The sequence below is a fragment of the Mycetomoellerius zeteki genome, unplaced genomic scaffold, assembly GCF_001594055.1.
Source record: "Mycetomoellerius zeteki isolate Tzet28-1 unplaced genomic scaffold, Tzet1.0 scaffold93, whole genome shotgun sequence".
NCBI lineage: Eukaryota > Metazoa > Arthropoda > Insecta > Hymenoptera > Formicidae > Mycetomoellerius > Mycetomoellerius zeteki.
This window is the reverse complement of record NW_017257968.1, coordinates 415374-443131: the sequence shown is the minus strand read 5'-3', so window position 1 is coordinate 443131 and position 27758 is coordinate 415374. Positions and strand designations below refer to the sequence as shown.

The following is a 27758-nucleotide window of genomic DNA, read 5'->3' as shown; positions in this document are numbered from 1 at the left end:
AGGAGCGCGGAACTGTGTTTGTTGCAACAAAGAGAGGAACGCGAATGAAAGCACCGTCCAACGAAGGAGGGAAACGAGGATACTTTTCCTTCCTAATCCAGTCGTTTTCGGATTACCGTCATTTGCTATTTTGCACGCGTATCGCCACAACGTGCGTTACTAAAATATCGAGAATGACTTTTTGAGTTAGAGAAGAAAGACGGCGCATTGTCGCAAGCACAGTTCTGGTACGGTCTCTGCTACCTACGTTACTGTCGCGATCCATTCGGTCGTCTGCTGCGCCGTCTCTTCTACTCTCCATCACCTTGACGATCCGTCTCGGAAGCTGCAAAATCGTGCGAACGGTTCGCGACTCGGAAACGATCCCGGACGACGTGCATTTTTCTCTTATCGTTCGCGAAGAGATTACGTTATGCAAATCTAAACGAGGAATTTTCAACTAGCCGCACAAATCGGATTTAACTTTGGAAATAGAAGATCGCAATCGGACAAATTCTTGTCAGGATATTAAATTACGATTCGACGCGAGGTCGTTAAAAAAAAAAAAGATCAGAAACTCCAATCCGACTCAATGACGTTTTTTTCTTGATGCAGATGAAACGAAATTCTTAGAAGGCGACAGAGAGTGAGAGAGAGACCCCGGATCAGACAGCCATGCAAAAGACACGCAGTCGAAGCTAAGATAGAGAGCGAGAGCGAGAGAGAGGGAGAGAAAGGATGGGAAAGTGTGAATCGTGCGAGAGACAGAAAGATAGAAGGATGAACGCGAATGGAGGAGAGAAAGGAGGAGAGAATGAAATCACACAGCTGGGGAAAAGTTATAAGACGTGAACGTGAAAATCGGGACTGATACGTGTACACTGATCTCGGCCTCTCGTGCTTTTTTTATTGTGTTTCCAGTGATGCGTCAGGCCGGTCTAAAAACGCTCGCAATCGTGTAGAAAAATTCAAACGGAACTTTAGCCGCAACCCCTCTCGACATGAGACAAAAGAGAAAGAGAAGGAGAAGAAATATTAAAAGAGTTAGAGATGACGAGAAAAAGAAAGTGCGAGCGAGAGAAAGAAATAGAAGCTAAAAGAGTTAGAGATGATGAGGGCCGGTCGGGACATCGTTTTCCATTGCAACAAGCGCCTGATCTCTTTCCTTATAACTCGAGTTTTAAATAGAAAGAGAGGAAGGTCGTAGAAGAGATAGAGGATTTTCCCGAGAGATTCTAGGAACGAGAAGAGTGCTCGGGGAGATGTCGTTAGGAGAGATCCTCCGGCTCGCGAGGTGCCAGTTCCGCTCTGATCTAACTCATCGATAGTGCAATATGTACGCAGGCAGATCCGCGTATCTACGTGTTCCGGGGATGTTTCGAAATTTTTACTTCGAACCTGTGCTTCGCAGAGGCGTTCCGGCGACAACGAGATTGTTCCGTGTTTACTGCAGAGGAAGATCCCCACGCTCCGTAGACCCGAAAAATAGAATTTATTTTCGAACTAAGCTGTGCACGGGGGGAAGGACCGCGTGCGTCGCGACGCACGTTAAAGATGTGAACGCGATAAAGTTGAAGCTCGTGCAAAGTCCAAGCTCCAGAGAACGGTCGACAACAACCTTTGGATGACTCGGCGAAATTTACTGAACGTTGCGAACGACGTTGCGAAGAATAGAAATTTCATAAAATTTTTTTTAAACTTGGCTATCCGGGCCATTCTGATACCAAGTATCAAAGATCTCATTCGACGTGCGTGCTTGAGAATGATAATCTCTTTTATTAACTTCTCTTGTATTGGTCTATCGTCCTGAAGAATACGTCGACATTGGAAGAATTGGAGAACGCAACGACGAGTCGAGCAGACCGAGCTTTTGGATCTTTCCGCGCGGGTGTTCCATATCGAATTTCGTACGCATCGAGACGACACGCACCGGATAAAGCGGAGAATTTTTCGTCCGTGCGTTTATTATACCCTCCAGAAAGACGGTCTCGCCTTCGAGCTCTTCCCTTAGGATTAGATCTCGTTAAGTGTGCAATAAGATTTTGATATTGGGACTATTCTTTTTCTTCCTTTTTTTTTTAGGTTGTAGAGATACGTTAGATAGACCGTTTGTTATATAGGTAGTAAAAGTTTTGGTGGCAGCAAGCGATAAGTCTTAGTTTCGATTGTTAGTCGATCGCGGCGGGTGTCTCGGACGGGTGATAAGGAGCGCGAACCGCTACTTTTAACACCGATATTCTTCCAGTTGCGAGAATTCGGAAAACAGGGCCTTGAAATTATTCGCGCGAAAGACGTTTCTGTTGCCTTCCTCCTCTTTTCGGCGTCTGAGAGACCAACATCGGAAGACCAGTGACGTGAATCATACGCGAATCTATATCCGTTTGTACATAAATATATGACAGCAGACACGCACCCTACGCATTGCGCGCGGTTTCATATGTCGCTCTTTACACGGCTTTCGATACTTAATTCTTAGAGACTTACTAGGCAGCTCTTTACACATACATACACATACACACAGTTTTCACACGTATAATATGTATATATAGACTGATAGAAGGAAAACAAGGCAACGTTGGAGTGTATCTTATAGTTGGAGAGATACTAGGGCAGATAGTTTTCGTGACATGCATGGCTGCATGTAGAGTTTCAAGACACGAGAGCCTCCGAAGCGAAAAGTCACTGTCGGTCTTTGGACGCGATCTTAAAGTACGCTTTTGCAAGTCACGGAAGATTAGGAACCTAGTTTGTCAACGTTAATTTAATGGATCTAAAAAAACATCGCGAGTTACGATAATACTATTTTCTGAGGCCCACGTGTATATTGGTTTTACAAGGTAGTACGTGTGTGCGCCTTTGTTCTGATCTGAGAGAAAGAGAGAGAAAGAGAAAATGAGAGAGAAAAAGAGATGATTGGTTGGAGTTATTTGAATGAATAAGCGGAAGATCGAAAGATGGAAAGAAAAAGCGTGACAGAGGGAGTGAATGGAATCAAAGTCATTGTAGCTCGTTTTGCAGAGTTCAAAATTTCGCGTAGACAGTAGAATAGACGCTGGCTCGTTGCATTGGCGAGTTCGGAAGGATTTCCCGATATCCGAGTTAACAAGTTTCGTGGACGAAACTGAGACAAGTGTCCGAATCCTTTCGAGACACGGGTAACGAGAGACAAGTGATAACGCGAAACAATTCCAAGATATCGAGTTTCGCTGACTGTTCGAGCTGCATAAATATTGAGTATCGGATCTACTTAAAATTTTCGCTACGTAATAAATATAGGAGGTAAATATCTGTTTCCGTATAGCCGATGCAACGTGGCCGAGCTTGAAGAAGGTTCGGCATACTCGCCGAGCGGGTAAACCGAACGTTCTCCTTAGAGAGCGAAGCGCGAAGCAAGTCTTTTTTTTTACCGGGTATCGAGGCGAGGCTTAGTGACCAATGACACGCTATTTTGTCGCCATCCTGCAGGGGATAAAGACAGAGGGCTAAAAATCAATTGCAAAACAAAAAACAAACAATCGAAAAACATGACGCAGGGCAAGGCATTGGCTGGGGGGCCAGGCGCGGCGGGATGGATGCAACAGCGCGAGGCGGTGCCCGAATTTCCGCCTCTCCACGATTCAGCGGACTCTGATTCCGACCGGGAAAACGAAAAGCGACCGCGTGTCTAAAGACTCACATTCGTGTTTTCTTTCTTCCCTCCTTCCGAGGCGGACACACGCGCGACGTGTTAGGCGAGAGAGATTGTACGAGCAATGCGTGCAAAGAGGAGCGAGCGAGCGAGCGAGCGAGCGAGCGATAAACGAGAACCAACATCACATACAGCAACGCAATCCCATCGACAAGACACAACACGACACAACATGGCACACGGTGAAAGAAAACGTATACGAAATATATGATACACGGTCGTTCTGCTGGTGTTCCTAATAAGTAGTGTTCGTTTTCAATCTTCGAGCAACTCTCTTCTCGTTTTGATTCTGTATCAGAAGGAAGAAGGATACGTGCGGAAGTACGCGTGGACCGTCCGAGCTCATCGCAGAAGGCAGGTGGCAAGCTCGGAACTCGGAAGATGACGGAGCGATTAAGTCGTCTGGCTGTTGTTTGTTATCAACAAATGTATACGCGAGCGTATCTCGGTGCTCGGGATCGAAGAGAATCATCGGTCGTGAAACAATTAAACGCATCTCCGTTCACGTATCCTTTGTTATCCGGACTTGGCCTTATCAAGCAATTTTTCGCGAGAGACCTGTGCTCCGAGGCGCAGAGCGGACGAGCAAAGTGAACGGAAAGAAAAAAATACGCGAGCGACAAAGGCGTAGGTCAGTGTGCTCTCTTTACGGCGGAAGTTCGTTTCTCTGAAGACAATAGGTCGACGTACACGCGTCTAGCTAGGGAGAGAGCGTACACAGACCAATCACATACATTTACAATTGCTACAACATTAACAAGGACGCGGCGTTTCCAAGCCTCTCCAATTGTAAGATTTTATTGTTGAGACCAAAAGTATTCATCATGATTATTTTATTATACGATGTCAAATAATTATGACATCATCGGCACCGAGAGTGCTTTTAACTTTTTGTAGTTTTTTAAATAAATTTTTTTAAATAAATTTTATTGATTCTTTTAATAAGCTTGTGAAGATCTGTTTGGAGACTGCAGTTCTTTTGGAAACGCTGTGCGTAAACATTTCTCACAACATATGAACACGACTCTTATGTTAATGTCTTGTTACTCGTTCCTCACACGTTAATCTTATTCTTATGTAATGCTGGCGAATGTTTTTTACGTTCGTACACAGCCTGAACCCCGTACCCCTTATTTTCTAAGTTCAGCTTTAAAATGCAATCACGATCCTTTGCACGTGGCGTACGCTGAGAGATTCGAACTCGCTGAAGAAATAAAAATCAACTTTCTGTTTCAGTCAACGTGATGCTATAAATACTTTGAAGCATTCTTTGATTGGGTCAATTAGTAAAATTTTTTCTTCTAATTGGTCAATGAAATGCTTCAAAGCCTTTGTGTTTAGTGAGATTTCAACCGTACCCTTAGTCACGAGGGATCCGCGAAAAGTTAAAAAAGTAGATTTAGATTGGCATTCATTTCAAAATCGACTCGAATAATTTAATGTCTAATAGGTTTTCTATAATAGGCTATTTCCTAAGCTTTAAGTTTCTTAAGCCGTAAGAAATTGATCGATCATAGTCGATTGTTCTTACATTCGACTGTGATTGGTCAATTTCTTACGGCTTATTGTAGAAAGCCCATTAAGATGATAATATGGCTTTGCGATTGGCTTATGACATCTTAAGACTGTACTTAAATATAAGAACCGACTATGAATACCGGTCTAAGGCCCGTTTCTACCAACGTAGATTAACTTTAATCTCGGTTCAACTAACTCTTCATCTTTTTCTTCTTCTAGAAATTAGAAAAAGATGAAGAGTAAGTTGAACCGAGATTAAAGTTAACCTATGTTGGTAGAAACGGGTCTAAGAGTCGATTCTTAAACTTGTGTTAATTTTACATTTGTATCAATAACAGTTGGACGACTCTAATATATAAAAGTTCCGAGATTCTTAGAATTTGCTCTCGGGATACGTTCCCAAGAATCGAAGTTCCTGAAACACACATATGTCTCCACCGTAAAAAACTTCGACGTAGCTCGGAGTTCCGAACCTATTGGCCTATTTCTAATCGCTCGCGTCTCGATTTCAACGGGAGCGTTGACCAAGGATTGCGATTGCGTTGGAAAATTGATGTGCATGACTGTATTTCCGCGAACGAATCGCTTAAATTTTCCCTTTCATCCTCATTTTTTTTTTGTAATTGCGCTACCGAGCACGAAAACCTCATTAAATTTGTTTCTCCAATTATCCTTTCGTCTTTATCGATTTTATCACCCACGACACAACACACACATACCTACACGCACACTCACACATATAGAATGTTGAATCCGAAATCGACAGCGAAAAAGGCCTCTAAAAAAAGAGAGAGAAGTCGATTGTCCGGTTTTTATGACGTCGACGGACAAAAATCCTAAACGCGGCCGATCAATCGGATTCGACTCGACACGTGATTGCGCCTGTCTACCCTTAGTTGGCCGTACGTACGTAGGTACATATGTATTGTGTATACGTATATATATACATGTGTATAAAAAATATATATATTATATATACATTCTATACTTTCGTATATCTGTATACCTCGCACGCCACTCCGCGTGCGGCGGGAAAAGAGATCTCTTGTAACGAACCGAGCAGAGGACACACGAGGATTGCGTTTCGAATGAAAAAAAGAAAAAAAAAAGAGAGAAAGATATCCCTCGATCGAGACGATCGTGAGCGCGCGCGTGTGCACAGTTGCCTGAGGACAAGTCGGGACACCCCCGGATACTTTCCTGGATAAACGAAACGGTTCGTTTTGCCGCGGATGTACACGTCTGCATCGAGTCGGAATCGTTTGCGAGAACGTTTCCGACGACGAGGAGAGATAGGTCCCTCTTGCGAATCTTCTCGGACGATCTTTTTTCACGCCACTGTGAATTCGCGCGCGTACACGATGCCGGATGCTGTTTGCTTTCAGGAGCTGTCGCCTTGAAATCCTTAGGAGAAACGCAGGAAGAACGCATACTGACAAACTTAAAAAAAAAAAAAGATAGCGAAAGAGAGAATTTGCGTGTGTGTATGTGTGAGTGCGAGAATGAGCGAAAAAGAGAGAAAAAAAAAGCGGAAAAGAATACGAATACGAGAGACCGCGTTGTTATCGCGAATAACGCTCGCGCAATCCGATCACCTCACTATCTGTGATCCGAGGCTCGCCTTTGAACGGCGAGTAATACGAACTAAAAATCGATATTAAGCTATTAAGATTACGTAACGCGCTCGTGTCTGGAGGCACTCGTGTTCTCGCCTAAAATCGGCCAAGATTTTCATCTGATTCGCCCTCCCCTTGGACGCCGTTTCTCGCCCGCGGATACGGATAGGCTCTCGACGGAAAGAAGTACCGCGAGATATCAGCAATTCGAGGATCTACTCGTGCGCGTGTTGTTTTCTCCTTTCCTTCGTTTCTTTCAATTCTCCGCGTTACGTTAATGTCGACCGAGACTCGAGAACTCGTCGCCTCCCCCCTCGGAATCGGGATTTCTACCTTGACGGACGTCGAGAAACGTCGTGCATCTCGCGATCTTGCCAGAAGAGAATGTGCCGCGCCGAATATCTCTAAGCTTCTTACGAAGCGATGAGCCGCATTCGCGAAGTTGATGCGCGCGCGAAATGCCCTATAAACGGCCTGCGCGAGAAAGAAAAGGGGGTATGCGCGATCCGCTCCGGAGCAGTATTCCGCAATCTGCAATTCTCTCCGAACTCTCGATTTGGAGACTTTACATTGACACGAATGCTTCCAGCCATCGACGACAGTGTTTTTGCCCCCCTTCTTACCCTTCTCATCTGCGATCCATCAAAAGCAAAAGAAAGATATATAGCGGAACGCGGAATGATACATAGCAGACGCATTGAGAGAAATAAAGGTGAGAATGAACGAGAAAGAGAGAAAGAGAGCGAGAGAGAGAGAGAAAGATAGAAGCAATGGTCCTGCGACACAACACTAATGTATACGATTTTTCAACACGAAAATATTATATATTGTAGCTATATATATAGAAGTATATATAAAAGAGGATAGTATATAGGCAACCATAACGGCTAAATGAATCATTGTAATGACGATGGTAATTAGTATGGCGAAGATTATTATTATTATTATTATTAGTTATTATTAACTAGTTTATTTTTAATTATATTATTGCCATTATTATTATCATTGATATTATTATTATTATTACTATTATTGGCGGTTCTCGCATTGTGATAATCGCAAACTGTAATTGTATCATTATGATGATAATAAGTATCTATGGGTTATTAAAGTTTATCGTCGACTCGAGACAGAGAAGAGAGATGTACGTTTTTTCATTTTTTTTTTTCAAACGATTCACACCTTGGAATTTTTTTGCCTTCTTTCTTTCCGTTTATCGTTCATCGATTTGATTATCGTAATAAATTGCAGTTGGATCATTTATTGCCTAGCATGTAGGTAAAAACGAGGAAAAAAAAGGATCTTTATATCCTATTCATTGTATAAACAAAGCCGAGGCGAAAATGGGGAGTTACGAGTATCCTCCGAGCGATTAGGTGGTTAAACTCTGTTGTTAAATAATATGTCGCGAGCGAATCGCTCGGCTAAAGATTGGCTGCCGAATGTAGTTCTCTTCTCATTCTTTTATTGATTCACCTTCGTCCTTATTTCAATCGAACCCTACCCGGGTGAACGTTAAACTTTTAGCGATAAAAAACGGATTATTGTGCAACTCGCGTATGTTCATCGTGCGGATCCAGATGATCCAGGCTAGCAAGAACGGATGATCGTAACGATCTTTTTTTTTTCTTCAACCTAAGAACAAGAGGACAGTTTTGCATAATGTATAAGAGAACGAACCAATCAAAGTCCTTCATCTCCTTTTCCATGAAATAAGAGACTCTAGTTGGAGTTGATTTTCTTGTACCTTATGCGTTATGCAAGAATCTGTGCTCTGTCCTAACGATAAAGGACCTAACGTGTCCCTTGAAGTAGAACTAGAATTCGCTTGTGTTTATTCGCGCTCATTCATGTACAATCTGGATCCAATCTCACGATCTTGACTCGCTCGTTTTCGAGATGTATCTGAATTCGCTATTTATTTTTTTAAACGCACAACGTTTAAAACATCGTATAACGATTTCGGTCTCGACGGCCACAGTATCTTTAGCCGAATCCTTCGCCGATCGTGCGACCAGTACAAGTGCGTTCCGGCACAGCTAGTATACGAGAAAAAAAAAAAAGCGCGTCCGGGGTTCGCTGTGAGCGAGCCTCCGGGTGTCCCTTTATAGGCTCTACTCTAACATTTAATAAATGAAACGATAACAAAACGAAGAAAAGGAAAAAAAGAAATACAGATCGATAATACCGACGCGACGTGCGAGAGAGCTAGAGAGAACGAGAGAGAGAGAGAGTGTGTGTGCGTGCGCGCGAGTGAGATTGACGAGAAAGGAATAACGTTTAGCGTACTTTACGAAAATACGCGCGGTATAAGATATTATTATATATTTATATCCTTCGTGCGCTCTTCTCTTCCTCTCCCCTTATCCTCCTCATCCTTCTCCACCCTCGATGTCCCGGGTCTCTCCGTTTCTCCTTCGCCCGCCACCCCCATCACCCTCTCCGACTTCCGTCTACACGCGATAGCGGAGAGTGAGAGTGAGAGAGAGAGAGAGAGAGAGAGAGAGAGAGAGAGGAAAAAAAGGAGGCAGATGTAAAAATAACGAGAGACGGCCGGTCGTACACGCTCGACGTGCACGCTGATAAGAACGCTGATTGTTAAACTGCATTTAAACTGTCTTTTCCCCCCTTTTTTTCTTTCTTTTCTTTTTTTTCGCCTCTCGAAGTGTCATCGGTGTCATGGCGTTAACTGTCGTCGCTTAAAGAGCAACCGTATCAACCCCCCTCTCTGTAATTCGCTCCTTCGCCCCCCCCCCTTCCCGTCTCCACCGTCTGCCCGACTCGACCAATTTGCCCGATGATCCCCGGTGTCGCGCCCACAGAGACGACGATATTTTTGGATTGATTTCTTCGTGTTTCGACAACGCGAGAGCGCGCCTACTCACTTCGCATATTACACACCGGAAATACACCGCGCGGCGTCCGCCGGTCGCCGATTTCGTATACGCATTTTTCGTGTATGATGATCTCAGAGCACATACGTCCGTGCGCGGGAGAGACGATCGTCGACGTTGTGGCCCGAAAGACGACAGTATACCACAGAAATCATTGTATCGATTCGAAGCATTATGATAAACTTAATAAAAGGATCGAAAAAAATACAACGGCGTCTTCGATTGTTCATTCCTCCCCCCCCCCACATTCCCGTTCCATAGTTGCTAAGTAATCACTGTAATATCTTTTAATTTGTATTATTCTTTATTATAATATCAATAGTTATAATTATGACAATGAATCCTAATATTAATAATATACAGTATAGATTATCACTATTGTTATTATCATTGTAATCCGCAATTTTATCCTCCATAAACGTACATCAACTCGGAATTCCAGGGTGCGTGAACGTATATAGCAATTATGTTACATCAAAGACGAAATCGCGTCATTCCATAAACCGGCCTATACATACATTACAATTACAGCTCGATTAATACTTCTGTTCAACTTTAACGCTAATCTTAAAATCCTCTTCTCGCTCGCTGCGACATATCACCGTGAGCTCAATCTCGAGCGAGCCGATCGCATTCACATTTTACACTAATATTTCTCGAGCTTTTTTTGCGAGGCGAGCGAATGACGATAAATAATAAGAAAAAGAGACGACAGTTCAATTGCACATTCTGCATCGCCACTCGAATTCTCAATAACTTAAGCTCGATCGCGTGTAAGGATTAGAAACATGCATATTTCAGCTGTAACGACTGCATAGATTTCTCGACGAAAGTTTATCGTCGATCAACTGCATGACTAACAGTGATGTTGGTCGCAATAAGTTGCCATTCACCACAAACAGAACTCTGGTTACATTTCGGCGAAGGTATAGCGCGGGATCCATTTCTATATGTCTCGGTATTTAAAAAACAAGCGCGAATTCTCTATATATAAACAATTGCGATAGGACAAGTTTACGAAAGCTACATTTAGAATATGTACAAATCTAGAGTTCACGTATACATATATATATATAAAACTTACACGCGGCATCTCTGCAACAGTATCAACATGTGTGTTGTAACATATATATTATAATATTATAATATATTATAATATATGCATCTAAGATATACCTAATTCGTATGTCACAGATATAAAATGTATTACGAGTGTCACAATTTACAAAAATTATCCCTAGAACCAATCCCTTCTATTTGTGGTCAATGGATATCTATGCGCCAGAAATTTGCTACCGTTTCGAAGTACTCTATGGAGAGTTTCTCAATCGTACTTGACAATATTACGGGGCGTTTATCAGCGAGAAAAATCGAGACGAACCGTTATAATCGATAATATTTTCAACGAAAGATTCTAAAATTGAACAATCAACAGTATCCATATAGGACGATGCGCAAGGCGACGATAGATTGAGCCAAGTAAAAAGCCTTTACTTGCAAAGGTACTCACTCTTTACCGAAAAATATATATCTCCCAGGACATTTATTTTCCGATAGAGACATTTCAACGTACACCAAAACCGTCTGCCTATTCTTTGCTAGGATCCTTTACTATCCCTTATCAATACTTGCAACTATCAAATTCTTCGCGGAGATAGACACCAACGTTATCTTACAAATCTAACGCGATTGAACCAGTGGAAACGCGATACAAACTCGTTACTCATTTCATACTATCCGTACGTTGATGGCAGTTGCGTATTTATTGGTGTATCAATGTTATCTCGTAATATTATAAACCCAGCGTCTAACAACAGTATTCCTATCATACACTTAATGTGCTATTTCCCCTCTTACGCTCGATAAAATTCTCATATCCCTAATATCTCGTATTTATCGGCACTACAATACTCTCTTCTCCGTACATATAAAATCAGACTTAGAATTACAGCACATACTGAGGCCGTGTTGTAACAAGTTCTGCGATATAGTTAAACTATATAATCAGCGTACAATCCTCTCTCTATCGTCACACATTTACAAGACACTTCGAAGCGAGAGATTATTTATAATTGTAACTTAGATAGATCTTCGATTACATGTTGCACGTAAAAATATTAACTTTACATCTCACTCACATAATTCGAGCTCGCAGGACTTGAATCTTCGCGTAACATCGAATCCGGTACCGGTGACAATTTACTTACAAACTAAACGAACATAGTAACGGGAATGCACTCGCACACTTCCAAAACGATGATTAACTATTAGCAAATGCATAAGTAATCATCCGATGGAAATACGTATTTAATAAAAACGGAAATCGGTGCGTAACTTTTAAATAAATTCATTACACACACTGCACACGAAATAACATTCCGTGAGAATTGATCTGAAAGGAGCATATTCTTTCAATTGAAAAGTGTACAATGAAAACTTTTAGTTTACAAATCATCATACGTGCTCGGGTACAATTTATCTACGCCACCATTGCAATCGTTAAATTGTCTCCTATATTTTCTATATTTCCTATATTCCGCGTGGAAATCTTGTTCTAAATAAATTTTAACGTAATATTTAATTCGATATGATAAATATAACAAACTCGAACAGAATTTCAAATGTAAAAATTAATCTAGACAATTCAAATATGTGAAATGCCTAAAAAGACAGTATTTTCTAGATTCTTACGTTGTACATATCCTTTCGAAAGAGATTGTATGCATCGTACATTACTCTAAAAATATACTATTGTTGTCACGTTTTTTCTGTACAAGAACAGATATTCACATTAAATACAACTGCAATTATATAAGAAACTTCCTAATTTAAATAACAAATTATTCTCATGAGCGGTTGCAAAAAATTATCGTGGATGATATCTGCTAGGTGGCATGTTCTTCACCGAACGATCCTTCATGTCACTCGGGTTGAACATCATTGGTCCCTAGAAAATATCCTTGATTTAAAGTACATAAAATTAGTAAAAAGTTAATAGTTTTATGTAATAACGTACTAGAGATAAAGTAAGTCCTCCGATTTTCGAGCTTGCGTAATTTTTTATTTTAGAATTATTCGTATTAATTTATAGTTTGTATGTAAGCAGTAAGGGAACATACATTTTTTAAACCCTTATCCTTCGTTAAAAATATGTGACCGCGCATTTGTAATTTACAGTGCGCAAGAAGATAAGACATAAACTGGAACAGTTATATATATATATATACATATATATCTCTCTCTCAACAAATAGCAAAAATAAAAGTAACTGACGTGTAAAGTTATTTTACGAAACCTGCATCTAAAATCCTTTACCAAATTTTCCCACGATTCTATGATTAAAGATCTCATGAAAGTAGCGATTGATAATGATTGATAAGCGTAAGCTAGTTTTAGTAAGTAGCGTTAAGTCATGATAAGAATCCTGCTTGGCACATGAACAAACTGATTAGAAGACAAAAAATCGTACTAGCATAATTCCCCGTACCATAATATGTTTCGTAATAATATTTTGGAAAGTGGTCACCTTGGAAATGCGGGAGAAGTTAATGCCATTGGATTACCTTGTTCCGTTGAAGGAGCCGCGGATCCCTCATTGTGTAGCTCTGCACCTCTCGTGATAACGAGCTGGTCGAGCTCCAGCGAGAGAGCTATATACCATACACAATACAATAACGTTGTCTCACTAACAGATATTCGCCACGTCACTTGTGATTAGCTAGTCTTATCTTATATGTTTACGAGTGTAATACCAATTTATGCACGATTACACGTTGCACTTATGCTCGCAGACATAGCTAAAAAATAGCGTTTCAACGAACTTGTTTAACAATGCGTAAGGCTCTCTCACATTACAACGTGAAAATCGGTATTACGATATTTATGTTCTCGTGTATTACAGCGTAACGTTTCAGCAAAAAGTAGAAAAGAACACTTTCATGCCTCGATCACAGTGTGAGTATACAGACAATTGGATTTTTTTTACAGAGATATTTTACAGAGGATGTTTTGCATTATACAAAATCATTCATAATCAGAAGGAAGATGTGATTATGCTCACTCTATTGCTCAATAATGTTAATAATATAAACATGCAAAGCGATATTAAATTCATTGGTGGCTACATAAGATGTTAACAACCTTTAACTATGAAATGCAATACAGCATTCCTTTTCTTATGCAAGAAAGCTACATAGGTATATGTACATTTCCACGAAGCGGTGGGTAAGAAGAAAGCGTGTGCGTAAAACATCAAATAATGATATGTAAAAATTAATAAAATGAATGTGTTTGTCCTTACTATGAGCAATAATTATTATTTGGCTACATCATTCTGCTTCCCCGACTGCTTGCATAAAGAAACACAAAAAGAAAGGTAAGATTAAACACAGGTACATAAAAGAAAGAATCTGTAGCAAAGTGGAAAGATCTAATTGAGTATCATTAAAATGAAAAGTAGGAAGCAATAAAGGTGTATTTTAATTAATGCTATTAATAACATTGATCGTTTTAGTGATTGTTTCTTTCATTTAAATAAGGGGGGGAGGGGTAGGGGAAACTGGCATAGTGCTGGAGCAATCTAGTCCATAAACATTTCGTGAATAACTTCTATTGATTGATCTCCAATAAACATATAATTGCTGTATATATAGATTAATAAATACGATCAATTCAAAGATATCATGAAAAAATACTTTTGAGAAAAGTACACGATTTGCAAAACTAGGGAAATGAGTGTACAAACTGTTCATCACAATGATTATGTAGGAAACGTACAGAAAAAATTCATTGTGTTGACGTTATAGTTTCAGAAACACGCTGAAACAAAGGCTAAGCTGCATACCAGAAAACTGCAGCCACGACGCAAGGGGCAACAAATGTATTGTGTAGTGTAAGATTTAATAAGAGGAGACACACAGATGTGTGAGGAGTTGCATTATAAATATATAGTAGATAATACGTATATATACGTATATTCAATATTCGTAAAACCACACAAGTATGTACTACGTGGCACTTACTGGAGTATTTTCCGCGATGTTTCCAGACGGCGGTGTTGCTGTCGGAATCAGGAAATCCACAGGAGCGGTTGGATCATTAACTATCATAATAAAGGCAACATCACTTTCGGACAAATTGTTTTTCAACGTTTCAACTCTCATGTTATGTTTCTCAATTCTCAAGTATTTTATTCATTCAATTTTTCGCTGTCTCTAAATTATATTATACTTTCAAATGCAGAGAAAAACTAGCTGAGAGACTCAAATTCGCATGAATAAAATCGAAGAGAATTAAAGTTTAGAAATTGGATGACTTACTTGGCGCGGGTACAAGCATCTGCGGGGATGAGGTAGCTGTAGGTACGAGTAGAGACGTCATGGGGGGGGTGGCCACATTAGACGACACCGCGTTACCTTTAGATTTTCCGCCGGTATTCAATACGTCTACGTAGTTAGCACGCATACTTCTACCCTTTGGCAGTTTGAACATATTGTTATCAGTACGCAATTTTGAAATATCCGCCGCTGGTGTATCCTCGTTGTGTGCACTCGGTAAAGATGGCTGTGGAACACGTTCCACTGCAGGTGCTCGAAAACTCATGTCGGCTGTTTTCGGCGGTGGGGCCAATGTCGCGGTACTACTATCGTCATCCTCATCCTTGTTTATCCACTTATTAGTGCTTGGATCCCATACAATCTGTAATACAAAAGACGACAGAGTTAATTACACAATTCCTCTAACAATTTTTTCTCCGCTGTTTGGCGTTCGTATGTTAGGAAAAATCTACCTAACAAATTAGACGAGTATTAATAGCAACTTGTTAGTCGATAGTTAGCTAACAGTTATTTAATAAACCCTGGCATTATACTGGCCTGTTTATCGTCCATCTTATAACCATAAAGTAGCATTCTATTACCAAAAGTATCCGCGCAAGCCCTTAACGACATAAAACATAAAACCGTTCGTCGTAATTTTTTAATGAGCTAGAGGAAAATACAAAGCAATGGTAAATTCTTACCGTTAGCTTGCTATCGTCCGGCAATATCATTTGATTTTTCGGCTTGGGTGCAAGTTTATTGAACAAACTACGAAAGAGCCACCAGGAGCCACCACTGTTGGAAGGTTTCTTCTCAGCCGTTTTTTCGGTTGTTTTCTTCGTGTCCGCCGCAGATTTGGCAGTCGATCGTGGTGTCTCAAGCGCTTTTAATTCTTCCAATGGATCAAACTGTTTACCCGTTGATGGTGTCATTGAGATTGTTGGCTGCATAGGCTGAAATAAAATATACGATTGATCATCGCAAACTTGTTCCAGCAAAGTTTATCACTATTTACTGTAACGATGCGAGTTCGCCTATCACATGCTAATTAAAAGTTGTGATCGCACTCTACAAAACACTTAAAAAATATGCGATACTCACAAATGTATTACAGTAAAAAATGAGAAACTTTGCTTACCAGATTTATTTTAGGAATGATGTCGCTCTATGTTGATATGTTGGGCGTTCAAAATGTACAATTAGAAAGACATTAGAACAAAATCATATTGTCTTAGAAATCAGATGCAAAAAATGCAGATAAATTAATTATTCGAAAAAGGATTTAGAACTTAGAGGACATGTGGTAAGTATTAAACTGTGGAAATAATTTTTAATTTTGTGACAAAATCAGTTTTTAAAATCCACATTAAACATTTTTTACTCATTTTAATGAATATTACATGGCCCCTAAGAAATCTTCAATATTTGCAATAACTTACATCTTTGTATAATAATCAATTGTGTTTATAATCTTAAGAAGTTCAAGGAAATGCATTATATGACAAAATTTTATTATGCGTTTGATGCCAACAGTAACAATAGGTATATATACATTTAAACAACGCTTAAAATATTAGAATTTTGTAAAATTACATAATATTAATTAATGACACAAAACAGGATTCTTTATGTCTCCATTTCATCACAGCATATGGATTCTTTCCTCATTAGTATTTGAATATTTTTCATATAACATGTAAAAATTTGACTTTTAAGATAATATATATGAACACAATCAAATATATAAATCGACAATTCTGATTATTTTCAAAATTTTTTTTAAATATTTAAAAATATTATTTATTATATTATAAAAATTATGTATTTTCAGATTAAAAAAAATTTTTTTTGTTAATACTTGAAGAAAATCCAGTTATATCTATCAATATAGAATTACTATTACACCTTATCTCTGTGTTTAACATATACAGAGAAACTTGGCCACAATTCTATACGCTTACAGATTATTTTTTTAATCGCATTTTGTGGGCATATCAATGTCATAAGTTAAGGACGTACTATTCTTAGCAGAAGTATCATCGACTAGATTATTATTTCTAAATCGAAGAGGTAAATCAATCGGATATGTGCCACCGAAAACTAGTGGCTTATATCTGGACGATTCCGAAATATTTTGCCCGGTACTATCGTATGACCATGCGTCTACTGTATCGCAAATAACATCCTTTCTGCGAATATGCGGTGCAACTCTCATAACTTTCTTCTCCTCGAAATTACAATACTGTTTTAAGGTTTGTGCTTCGTTACTGAAAGTAACGTGACTCTCTTTGGTTTCGAAAGATAAGTCCGACGCTAAAAGAGACTCGAGTTTCAATTTGCTAAATTGAATATCTAGATCTGTAGTTTGAGACACGGATAAATTGCCTTTATCCAGTCTATCTGGCGCCGTTTCTTCTTTATCCTCGGACGGATTCTTTTTCTTAATCTTACATTTTAGGAACACCGATGCTTGCGAGCACGGTGGTTTCGAAAATATAGAATCGACGCGTCTCGGTTTTCTAATATCTTTTGAGTGTACTTTGTTGTTTGGTAAAATTTTTGGATAGCTCATAGTCAATTTGGGATATCTTTTACGAGAATTTGGAACTTTGACATCGAGATTATCACTGGATAGGTTAAAGAATGTGGGTACATGACCAGGAGCGTTATCATCAAATGCAGAGGCGATATACGGATTTGATTTTACAGACACATTTCGACGGCGTAACAAATTAGTACCGGTAACATTTGGCAATCTTTCAGGATCGAGAATATTATCCGAGGTAAGTCTGCAATTACTTACTTCAGGTGTGGGTGTTTTGTCTTCCCTTTCCGTCTGTCGGTGAGCAAGCATTAAAGAAAACAGGTGAAAAATGTTAATTGTATAGACTTATATACTAGACTGTACGTTTCCATTGGAGACGTGAGGACAACAATAGCAAGAAAAAGTAATAGATATTTATATACTTTCTTTATTCAATTGTGCATTACATGACAAAACATCTAATCAAATATTGCCCTGTTACTAATGTTGTCTTCACGTTTCCAATGGAAGCGTACAGTCTATTATATATATATAATATTATTATATATATAAGTCTATAGTTAATTGCAATACTTTATGGTAAATAATGTAGAAAATTATAAACAAAATTAAGATGTATCATTTTTATAAAGAATCGATATTCATGAAAAGATGAAAATATGAAAGTGACATAAAAATTATATAAATTATATGAATGCGAAGATGATATACATTATGAGGAAGATACGCGTAATGATTAAATTTTTGTATTAAAAGATGATGTAATAAAGCTATAGCTACTTTTTAATATACCTCATAGTTCCATTTGTCTTGTTGTTGCGAGTTAGTTACTTCAGTCTGATCAGTTAAGGTGTAGACTGGTGTAGACTGTTGCTGCCAATTAGATTGCATAGATTCGTTTCTCCCGTAATTATTTTGATACAACTGCTGGCTCCAATAATCTTGTTGCGACTGCTGATACTGAACAGATTCGTCTATGTTTCTCATATATTGCGCATTCGGATCGTATGTAGCTTGAATGTTCGTGGGCAAAGATAATGGTTGCATTTCACTCGTGTTAACTTCCATCGACGTAGGCCCGTCATTGTAATCGGATTGTATAGTGTTCCATTGTTGTTGTGATGATAATGGGGGTAGTTGCAATGGTTGCTGTTGCTGATGTTTTACTTCATGAATTTCCTGATTTTCTATCATAGTACGAGAACTGTACGTTTCATTTTCGACAGCCTGTTCATCCTATAACAGAATTCTATTTAATATTTGCATTAACGTACAGTAAAATTAAATATCATATTTCGTAAAAGAATCATATAATGACCTGATATTTTCCAACTATCTCCGCTAATCTATTAAGCCATGTTACATTCGCAGCATCTTCGATAGCGTCCTTATAGACTGGATCGTGATACTTGATTCGATCGCCTAATACATAAACCGCTTCGATGAAGGATTTCTTGTATTTCGATGGATCGTTCGCGATATTTATTGCAATCTGTTCGATATATAATAAAGCTTTCTCTATTAATCCACAATCCACCATCTTCACGGTTAGATCAAATTTGAATGTTTGAAGGTCTACTAATGTGAAATGCGGATCGCTAAGGTTCCGAGCGTATTCGTATATTTCTGTTAACATGACAGCTTCCATGGTAAAGAATTCAGAATACGACTTGTTGTGATTAGCGCCGATCAACACAAGTTTAACTCCATTAGTTCCGTAAGTGCCGAAATCAATTTCCGCGAGTATGTAACAAAAATGTGCGGCATGGATGTCGCCCCTCGCGAATAACGTATCCCCGAGAGTCGTTATTGATCGGCGATTAACTTCCGGATTGGTCGAGGTATTAGATATAATCATAGCTAGATGAGGCCGCCAATCGTCCCAGCGCGGATCCGCGACGCACTGCAGAAAAAAAAAATTAATAATTAGTAGTACGAAGAAGCGTGAATAATTTTATCATAAAACAGAAGCATAATTTTTACCGTAACTATAGCAGGTATACGACCAGAATGCAGTTGATACAGGGTCTGCAGTGGATCGTGTGATGGCAGACTGTTTGCAAAACGAGTCATTACAGAAGCGTGCGTGCGTTTATCCAGTTTACTAGCTAGGAAGAGAGCGTGGCCCCAAAGTCCTTCGTTCATCGCGTACTCTGTTATAGGTAAGTAAAAAGAAAAAAGCAATTAGTAACATTCATAACATTTAACGAAAAAAGAAATAAAGCCTTTTTTATATACCTAATGCTTCTTGAACCCGTCCGTAGAGTAACGTATCTCTGAATTCATCTGTTATTTGTTCTACAGTTTTTCGTTGCTTGGTTTCAATTTTCTCGGATAATGTTGAAATATCTTGGGTACTTCCGTCGCTGCCCGTTGCTCCAGATCGCTGCGATATTTGCGATTCTCTGCGTCCTACATCCTGAGATCTGAATTTGTTCGCGTCGTAAGGATAAGCATCCTTATTACGCAATAAGAGTCCAGCAATATCGACGCCAACAACGTTCTGAATGGCAAATTTAAGCGATATTAATTTGTTCAAACAATTTTAAGCTATTTTTTTTAATGAAGAGCAACTTACTCCATTTTGTTGAATTAACATAATCATTAGTTCGTATAACAAGATGTATGAAGAGCGATCAATAATTTTTTCATTTATCACTGCCTTTTTAATTTTATTTTCGCAATATTCTATGATAGTCTTCTTATGCGTTACACCACTGCAACAAGTCATCGTTATGTATATTACTTATATTGAATTATACTTTTTTATGTACCTACTGTACATATTGTACACTTTTATATGATTCTACTTACTTAATTAGAGGTCCTGGATACAATCGTAAATCGCGTGCAACAGGATCATGCGAGAGTAAGTTATCTACGCGAAAAATATCCACTTTAGCTCTTTCGCCATCAGCTGGATAACTTGGATGAACATGTATCAAAGATCCAATGGAAAAGCATCCTATGAGAGAATAATTTTTTTAATTAGCTTAATGATATTAAGCATTAATAAAAAAAACATATACAATTAATATCAGAAACTATACCATATACATGAGACGTGGAATATTTAGTCGGTGTCAATCGAGCAGAAGTAATTATTGTATCTTCCAACAACGACATATCACCCAATGTTCGTTTATCACCAGTAGTCCTGAAATAAACATTATTCTTTCTTTTAATAAAGAATCTTTAAAGAATTATGACATTAATTATAACATAAATAATATATTATGATAAATATGAAGACACATAATTATGTACAAAATAAGCATCTTCCACTTCAATTATGCAATAAATTTATCGGAACTAATAGGTAGGTACTGGTAGAGGGGAGAGTTAATAAGCCTTTATCATCCGAATTATATACGGTTATCGAAACTATTCTATTCCTTGACAGGATAAACGGAGTTTTACTGTATTTTTATATAGTTACTGTCATACTGTATAACATTTTATTGCGTTAAATAATTGTTATGATAATATACGCTTAAGGAGGTTCTCGCGTTACTTCCTAATCAACAGATAGTTTATTCATAATAATATGTAAAACAATTAAAATAATGAAATAAAAAGGTTATTTTTTAACAATATTTTATACGATTATACATAATTATTTTTAATTTTATATGTTACTAAATATTTTCAAAATGACAAAATAAAAGTTGTAAGATGCTCATTTGATGTATATGCATCGTCCATTTGACATATATTCTAGTTTTTTTCATTGAAGAATATAAATTTCTTGTGTGTAAACTGTACGGTCAATTTAAATGAAATTTTACGAGGACAAACTTAAGTGTTTACTTTATAATTATAAATTATAAACAATTTTTAAATTGCTGTCTTATGAAATCTTACGCAAGTGTCTCAATTTAAAAGAGAATAACTACAGAATAAGGTTATATCTTCAACTTGTAATGTAAAATTCTATAAATTTAGAATTAAATATCTTTAAAATGGTGTGTGTACGATAAAAGTCAATGAAATTTTTTCTAGATATTATTGATATTATTAACTTTTGCATTACATGTACATTATAGACTTGTCTTATATTTCATCAAACGCAAGAACGTCCTTAATATGAACTATTACGAATAATTATACACGCAGATTTTCTACACGCTACGTATATTTAACCAAAATTGTATATGCCATGATTGAAATTTTAAAATACTGGGAGGGAATTAAATTTTACATAAGTCTAGCTTAAACATTTTGAACCGAGAGAAGACTCCCGGTCTCACCTATTAAAATTGCGACAAACCGTACTGCGCTCCCGTGGATTTCCGACCCATCCGGAATATTCGAAATGTGGGACATACAATGCCTTGTTGGGTGAATGGAAACATGCACTTGGGATTGGAAAAAATCTGACATACAATGAATGTTATAAGATCTGAGATAAGAAACAAAACTGACTGTTCAAAAACTTTTTAAAAAGAAGATTTCAGAATATACCTGTCGTCGCAGGAGCTACGGCCGGAATGAACACTGGCTCTATCTTCTGGATAATTACTGACTCCTCTGGCAATGTGCTGTTGCTGCTGCTGACTCGCGTAATATTTATAGTACCACTCAGAATAGGCAGCAGGATTCGTCCGACGTAGGTTCACAAGATATGAATAAGAAATGTATTCTGCACATTCACAATTGAATATATATTTAATAGCTACTTTCACATAAATAACGTTATTTTTTATATATAATATATATTATATTCGTATGTTGCATCACACGTACCATAAAGGTCTTTCACATGCATGTATTGTTCCATCGTACGGTCTTTATCATTATAAGAAGATCTACTTGAAGGCCTAGAACTGTGAAAGAGTAAATATAAATGTAATATAAAATACAATAAATTAATATATTAATCAATAAATTATAAGCAGAAAAGTTGTACGTTAAAAGAAAAATTATAAATAAACCGTCAAATTTACATAACATTTAACATTACTTAAATAGAAGCAATAGTGTTCAATAATAAAAGTAGTAGTTAAAAACACCAAAACGATAAAAATGATAGATCAGTTTGAATTTGGGATTTTTTTTTATAAAAAAAATAATAGAGAATAAGCTGGTAAAATATGCATAGTTTGACCGTTTGTTTAAGAAATATCTTGTGTATATTAGAATAATTAATATACCTTCTTCTATAAGGATCATCGTCGTTGTTCCTTCTATACGGATCTTTAATATCGCAATCTTCGTGTCTTCGTAATCGTCTATCGTCCCTTCTTCTTTCACCCATATATTCTCTATCCTTAGGATCTCTAGAATATCGTGCATCATAATCTCTTGGATCTCTGTCTCGACGACGTGGATCATCACCTCTGTCTCTTCTGCGATCATCTGGTCTTCTTCTACTGTCCCTTTCATCTAGATCCTCTTTTCCCCTGATTCTTCTATCCATATCGTCTCTACCATGTCGATCTAAATCGTCGCGACTGAGATTACGTTCGTCTTCCTGATACGAAACATCCCGTCGCTCGAAGTCGTCGCGGGCATTATACTGACGATCATTGTCGCCCGCGCGTTGACGTTTGTAATAATAATCGTCTTCGTATTCATGATTGTAGTACGCATTCTTCCGGTCATATTCGTATCGTCGATGATCAGGACTTGTTTCTCGTCGTCTCTCTCTACTTTCGTCTCGACTGTTGCGAGATCCCTCATCTTTTTCGTCTTCATAGGAATCCCGTCGATTCGAGGAGCTGGAGATGTCCTGGCTCTCGCTTTCCAAAGATGCGCCTACCGCTTCTTCACGTTTATTTCGCGATTCACTCGCCTGATCCTGCATCGCGGACATCGGCGAAGGAACCTCCGGAAGAGAGCCAGTAACAACTCTACCACCTGTTGTCCTGTCGTCCGACAACTGCGTGACGTCGTTAGAAGATGCTCCGCCTGGTATCTGTCTACGTTCCGCGTCTGTTTGCTGCGCAACTTCGTCGGGCTCGTTGCCTCTGCCGAGCACTTCACGAGTCTCGCTCGGCTCCATCATTATCTGCAACTGTAGCTGATGCCTCTCTTCACCTGATGGATCATTTCGCGATGGAAGAGGCTGTTGCGGTGGAAGAGAACGTTCCCTACCCGAAGGATCATTTCGTCGTTCTAGCGTGTCCGTATCACCTCGTAATAACAAAGGAATCTATCAGGTATATTTCTAACTTGTATACTTTGTTCCTGACCCGATGGATCATTCCTCCTAGGATCGGACAGACGTTGTCCAGTCTGCTCCTGACCTGTAGGATCATTTCTGCGTGGATCTATGGTACTCGATTGTCCCGGTACTTCGCGCAGGAAGGGAATATCGTTAGGCACTTCATCATTTTCGTCATCCTGGCTCGGTGGCGTTGGTTCGTGTTCCTGATGCGAGTCCGTCAACTCGCCAGTCTCTAAAAACGTATTTCTATCATTCGAAGCGAATTCATAATTATCCGGCATTTGTTCCGTCAAAGGTGGAGGATGAGACCGAGTTTGCTGCTGCTGTTGCTGCACCGACAGCACTTCGACGTTGTTCACCTCCTCCCGGAAATCCCGAATATTCGTCGCTTCTTTAGGACTCGCGCTTGGCTTGGGATCGTTGTCCAACGTTTCTTTGTTTATGGAATCCCGAGAACCGTAAATATCGCGCTCTTTTAACGTTGCAGGCGCAACAACCTCGACGTTTATGAAGTCGGATGATTGCTGGATATTCTCGTAATTCTCTACGTTCTGCTCAGGAGTGTTCCACTGTTTGGGAGGTGGACGTGAGTGATCCTTCGCATACCATGCATTCTCTAACGTATTTTGATTGTACCATTGATCCCATTGATAACCGCTTTGCGAGATGCTATCTATTATTTTAGTAGCACCACTTTGATATGTATTCGATATTAGAGGATCTTGACAGACAACTGGCTGGCTATCGACAGAATGAGAATTCTCTATACCGCTTGACGCGTAATCTGGAGGTAGCACGGACATATTATCGGGAACAGAATTGTCTCGGATACTCGCGACGTTGAAATTAGCAGGATGTTGAGCTCTCCCTTCTTGTAGAACGGGGTTCGACTGTACCTCTAACGATTCACCCAAAAGATCTACGTGTTTTCCCGACTTACTATTAAGATTAAGATGACCAAAACTGCTGGTTAATTCCTCTGTCACTGTAGAATCAAAAGAACGGTCCTTTTCGCTAAGAACGGTTTTAGAAAGATCATTTTTCGGTGTATCATCAGTCAGTACGTTTAGATTATGGTGATCTCCAATCGGTGACTTAATATCGCTCGATTTTGCGTGACTGATTGAATCGTGAGGCGACACAGGAGTTGCGATAGAAGCTACTGCTGCTTGCTTCTCGTTCTCTTGTTCATTATTATTGGGTGTATGTACAATATTTTTTACGCTTGTAGGTGCTGCTGCTGTTACAGTTGTAGATGCTGGAGCATAGTGGAATGGCGCCATGTGCACTTGTTGCCATTCGTTCACAGCAAACCTAACGCTGTTATTATTCTGTGATACGTTCTGCGCGAACGAACTGTTATCCGCACTCGTTGGCTGTAACCATTGCGTAGAAGTTGCATGTACAGATTCGTTTTGCACGTTAGAATTTCTCCAATTGTGCGAGGCACTGATGTTGCTCGACTGTGGCCAAGAAGCAAATGCGTCATCTACATTATTTGTTTGTATTAAATGCGCGGATTGAGGTTGGGACTCGCGATTTTGATTATGCCACTGATTCGATACGACATTAGACTTATTACCCGCTTCGTTACTCTGTTGCTCATTGGTAGACCAGTTCACGGAATGTTCCTTATTGACCCCCTCGATAGGCGCATTGTATATTTGCGATGATTGCGCACATTGATTGTCGACTGTTGGCTGTTGCATTTCCTGCGACGTGGTTTGATCCTGCCACTGACCTAGAGTATCGGTATGATTCTGCCAATTACGTTGCAATGGTAAGTTTGTTGTGTCGTCTTTACTCCAATTATAATTGTTATGTGTTGCCATCGGTGGTGGATGTGTTGGTGGTGGGTGTGTCGGTGGTGGGTGTGTCGGTGGTGGATGTGTTGGTGGTGGATGTGTTGATGGTAAATGCAATGGTGGTTGATCCTTCTGGCTTTGTTGCGGCACGAGTCTTTGCTGAGTATAAGCTGCATTTGACGACTGATGTTCGTTCGGCCATTGAGCATGCTCGAAATTGGATTTCGCGTTGTTCTGTCGAGGCAACGGATACTGCTGACTTTGATTATAATTCGCGTAGGGCGGGAAAGAATCCATGTAACTCGACCCAGTCTGACAAGCAGACTCCGACCTGGGAGTGTTTCTGCCTGACACGGAGTTCTGGTTAAGTACATCGGATGTATTACCATTAAGATTTTTATAATAATGGTTTCGCATAGAATCGGATATCAGCTGTCCTTGATTCTGATACGAGGGTATGTAATGCTGTTGCTGTTGTGGTGGTGGCTGCTGTGGTGGTGATTGCTGCTGCTGGGTATCCGACTGTTGGTCCAGATTCCAGTCCCAGGGATCCTTCCATGTATCGCTCGCATGTTTTGACTGGTTCGTAAAAGATTGCTGGGTGGTATCATTCGGTGGGACATCCGATTGAGGCCCAGACATGGGTATCCACATATTTTGATTGTGCATTCCATATGTAGCTGAATGATCCACCCGAGATCTGGCGGGTCTAGCTCGATAAGGATTCTATAATTGCAATTAAATTATTTTAACATCTGATGAATCACTTATTCCGTTGTCACAACTCATGACTCGTAAAGTATCCAACATATACTTACATTCATGCTGCCTGCAGGACTTTGCAGCCTGATTTACAGCAATCTTTGAGATCTGTAAATATAAACAATACAAAATAGAACACACGTGCGATGGCACATCTCAAATGAAGATTCAACGGAGACAGCAGGGATTAAGTAGAAATCGCAGAAAAGTATGTTCTCTAAATTCTTTGAAGGGAATCCCACTCTAAAAAGTGAAAATTTAATTAGTCTTAAAAAAGAATAACTTAATTTTCAATTTTTAAGAGTAAGATTCACTCTAAAAATTTCAGAGTGATAAAACGTTTTCATATAATTCTATCATGCATATTCAGTGTGCATATGTCACTTTTACACGATTGGCAATAAATCAAGAATAATTTTCGCTGTCATGTAACGATTTGAGGAAGGAAAGTTTATCGTCAAAACTAATGTTTAACAGATCGAACTCCATTCGCGATCCGAGGAAAACGCTTGTCATTGCGACACTGACAGCCTTAGTACACGGATGTGAATTATAAATAGGTCATTAGCCGCAAGTTTTCGTGGTACTAAACGATTTCCAAAGATTCTTCAGCACGTCGCATTGTCGAAGGAAGAAAATGAAAAACGAATGCGCGACGAAAACGATCCTAAGTAAATGCAAGAAGATTGTTTCGTAAATCTTGGCGAACGAAAGGAGGGCTTTCGGCCATCCGATAAAGAGAGCCCCACCAGCCGAGGAATCTCGCGGCCCCGACGATGCGGAGGCGCTCGGTTTAACGTAATTATGTAATCACAGACGTGGCAGGGTGCCTTCCTGGCCGTCTCCGTCCGGGGAACGTGGCGAGATCGCAAGATTCAGGCGACCAGCTGTGAGAATCGACGGCGCTCGACGGCGCGGGGGAGAGTCGACGTTCGCATACGCGTTCACTCACCTAAAGTTATCGTCGCTCGCGTTGCCGTTTCCACGCGTCCGGTATGCGCATTATTGACCGTTGCCACTACCAGTCACTTCTGCGGGTTTCTTCTCACGGCGGAGCGAACGTCGTCGTCCTCGTCCTCGTCGTCGAGGTCGATGTCGATAGCCGCGCGCGGACACTCAATCTCAGGAGTACGCGGACATTTCGACGTACGTAAGAAAGTAAGATAGACTCACAGAAAGAGAGAGAGAGAGAGAGAGAGAGAGAGAGAGAGAGAGAGAGAGAGAGAGAGAGAAAGAGGCAAACACGACTCGCGGCCGAGAACAGCCGAGAGGCCGAGAACGTCACGGATCCTTTCTCTCCCCGACTCCCCGTTCCCCAGGGCGACTTTCCACAAGTTTCCACGCGAGCGGAACCGGGACGAACGTCAAAAGCCGAGGCCGGAAGTCGAGCGTCACGCCGCGCCGATCGGGCTGGCGCCCGCCGGTCGATTCGAACGTGGCGCACCAACAATTATTTTCAATAGG

General features: G+C 39.6%; 2 protein-coding genes across 7 annotated transcripts in view; one reads left to right on the top strand and one right to left on the bottom strand.

The window, feature by feature from the left end:
- Positions 1–6634, top strand: part of exd (PBX homeobox extradenticle) — a 51735-nt gene extending 45101 nt beyond the window's left edge. For 2 of the 6 annotated variants that reach the window (XM_018460241.1, XM_018460240.1), the window contains exon 8: positions 3513–5332. In XM_018460241.1, coding sequence (XP_018315743.1) covers positions 3513–3647 — 135 coding nt within the window. In that variant the 3' untranslated portion in view covers positions 3648–5332. Of the gene's footprint in view, positions 1–594; positions 1664–3444; positions 5333–6570 lie in introns of those variants that run through there. The other 4 variants (XM_018460244.1, XM_018460242.1, XM_018460245.1 and 1 more) reach the window with 4 other exon arrangements.
- Positions 6635–10043: 3409 nt separating this feature from the next.
- On the bottom strand, positions 10044–27462 carry Sec16 (endoplasmic reticulum export factor secretory 16). The gene is given in 20 exon segments (XM_018460238.1): positions 10044–12642; positions 13259–13345; positions 14717–14796; positions 15014–15392; positions 15715–15966; positions 17817–17849; positions 18351–18794; positions 18877–19461; positions 19542–19711; positions 19797–20061; positions 20137–20275; positions 20373–20523; positions 20609–20715; positions 21809–21934; positions 22023–22200; positions 22305–22384; positions 22712–23711; positions 23714–26258; positions 26351–26402; positions 27247–27462. Coding segments are annotated over 19 exon segments (6708 nt in total). The 5' UTR covers positions 26357–26402; positions 27247–27462; the 3' UTR covers positions 10044–12561.
- Positions 27463–27758: the final 296 nt, after the last annotated feature.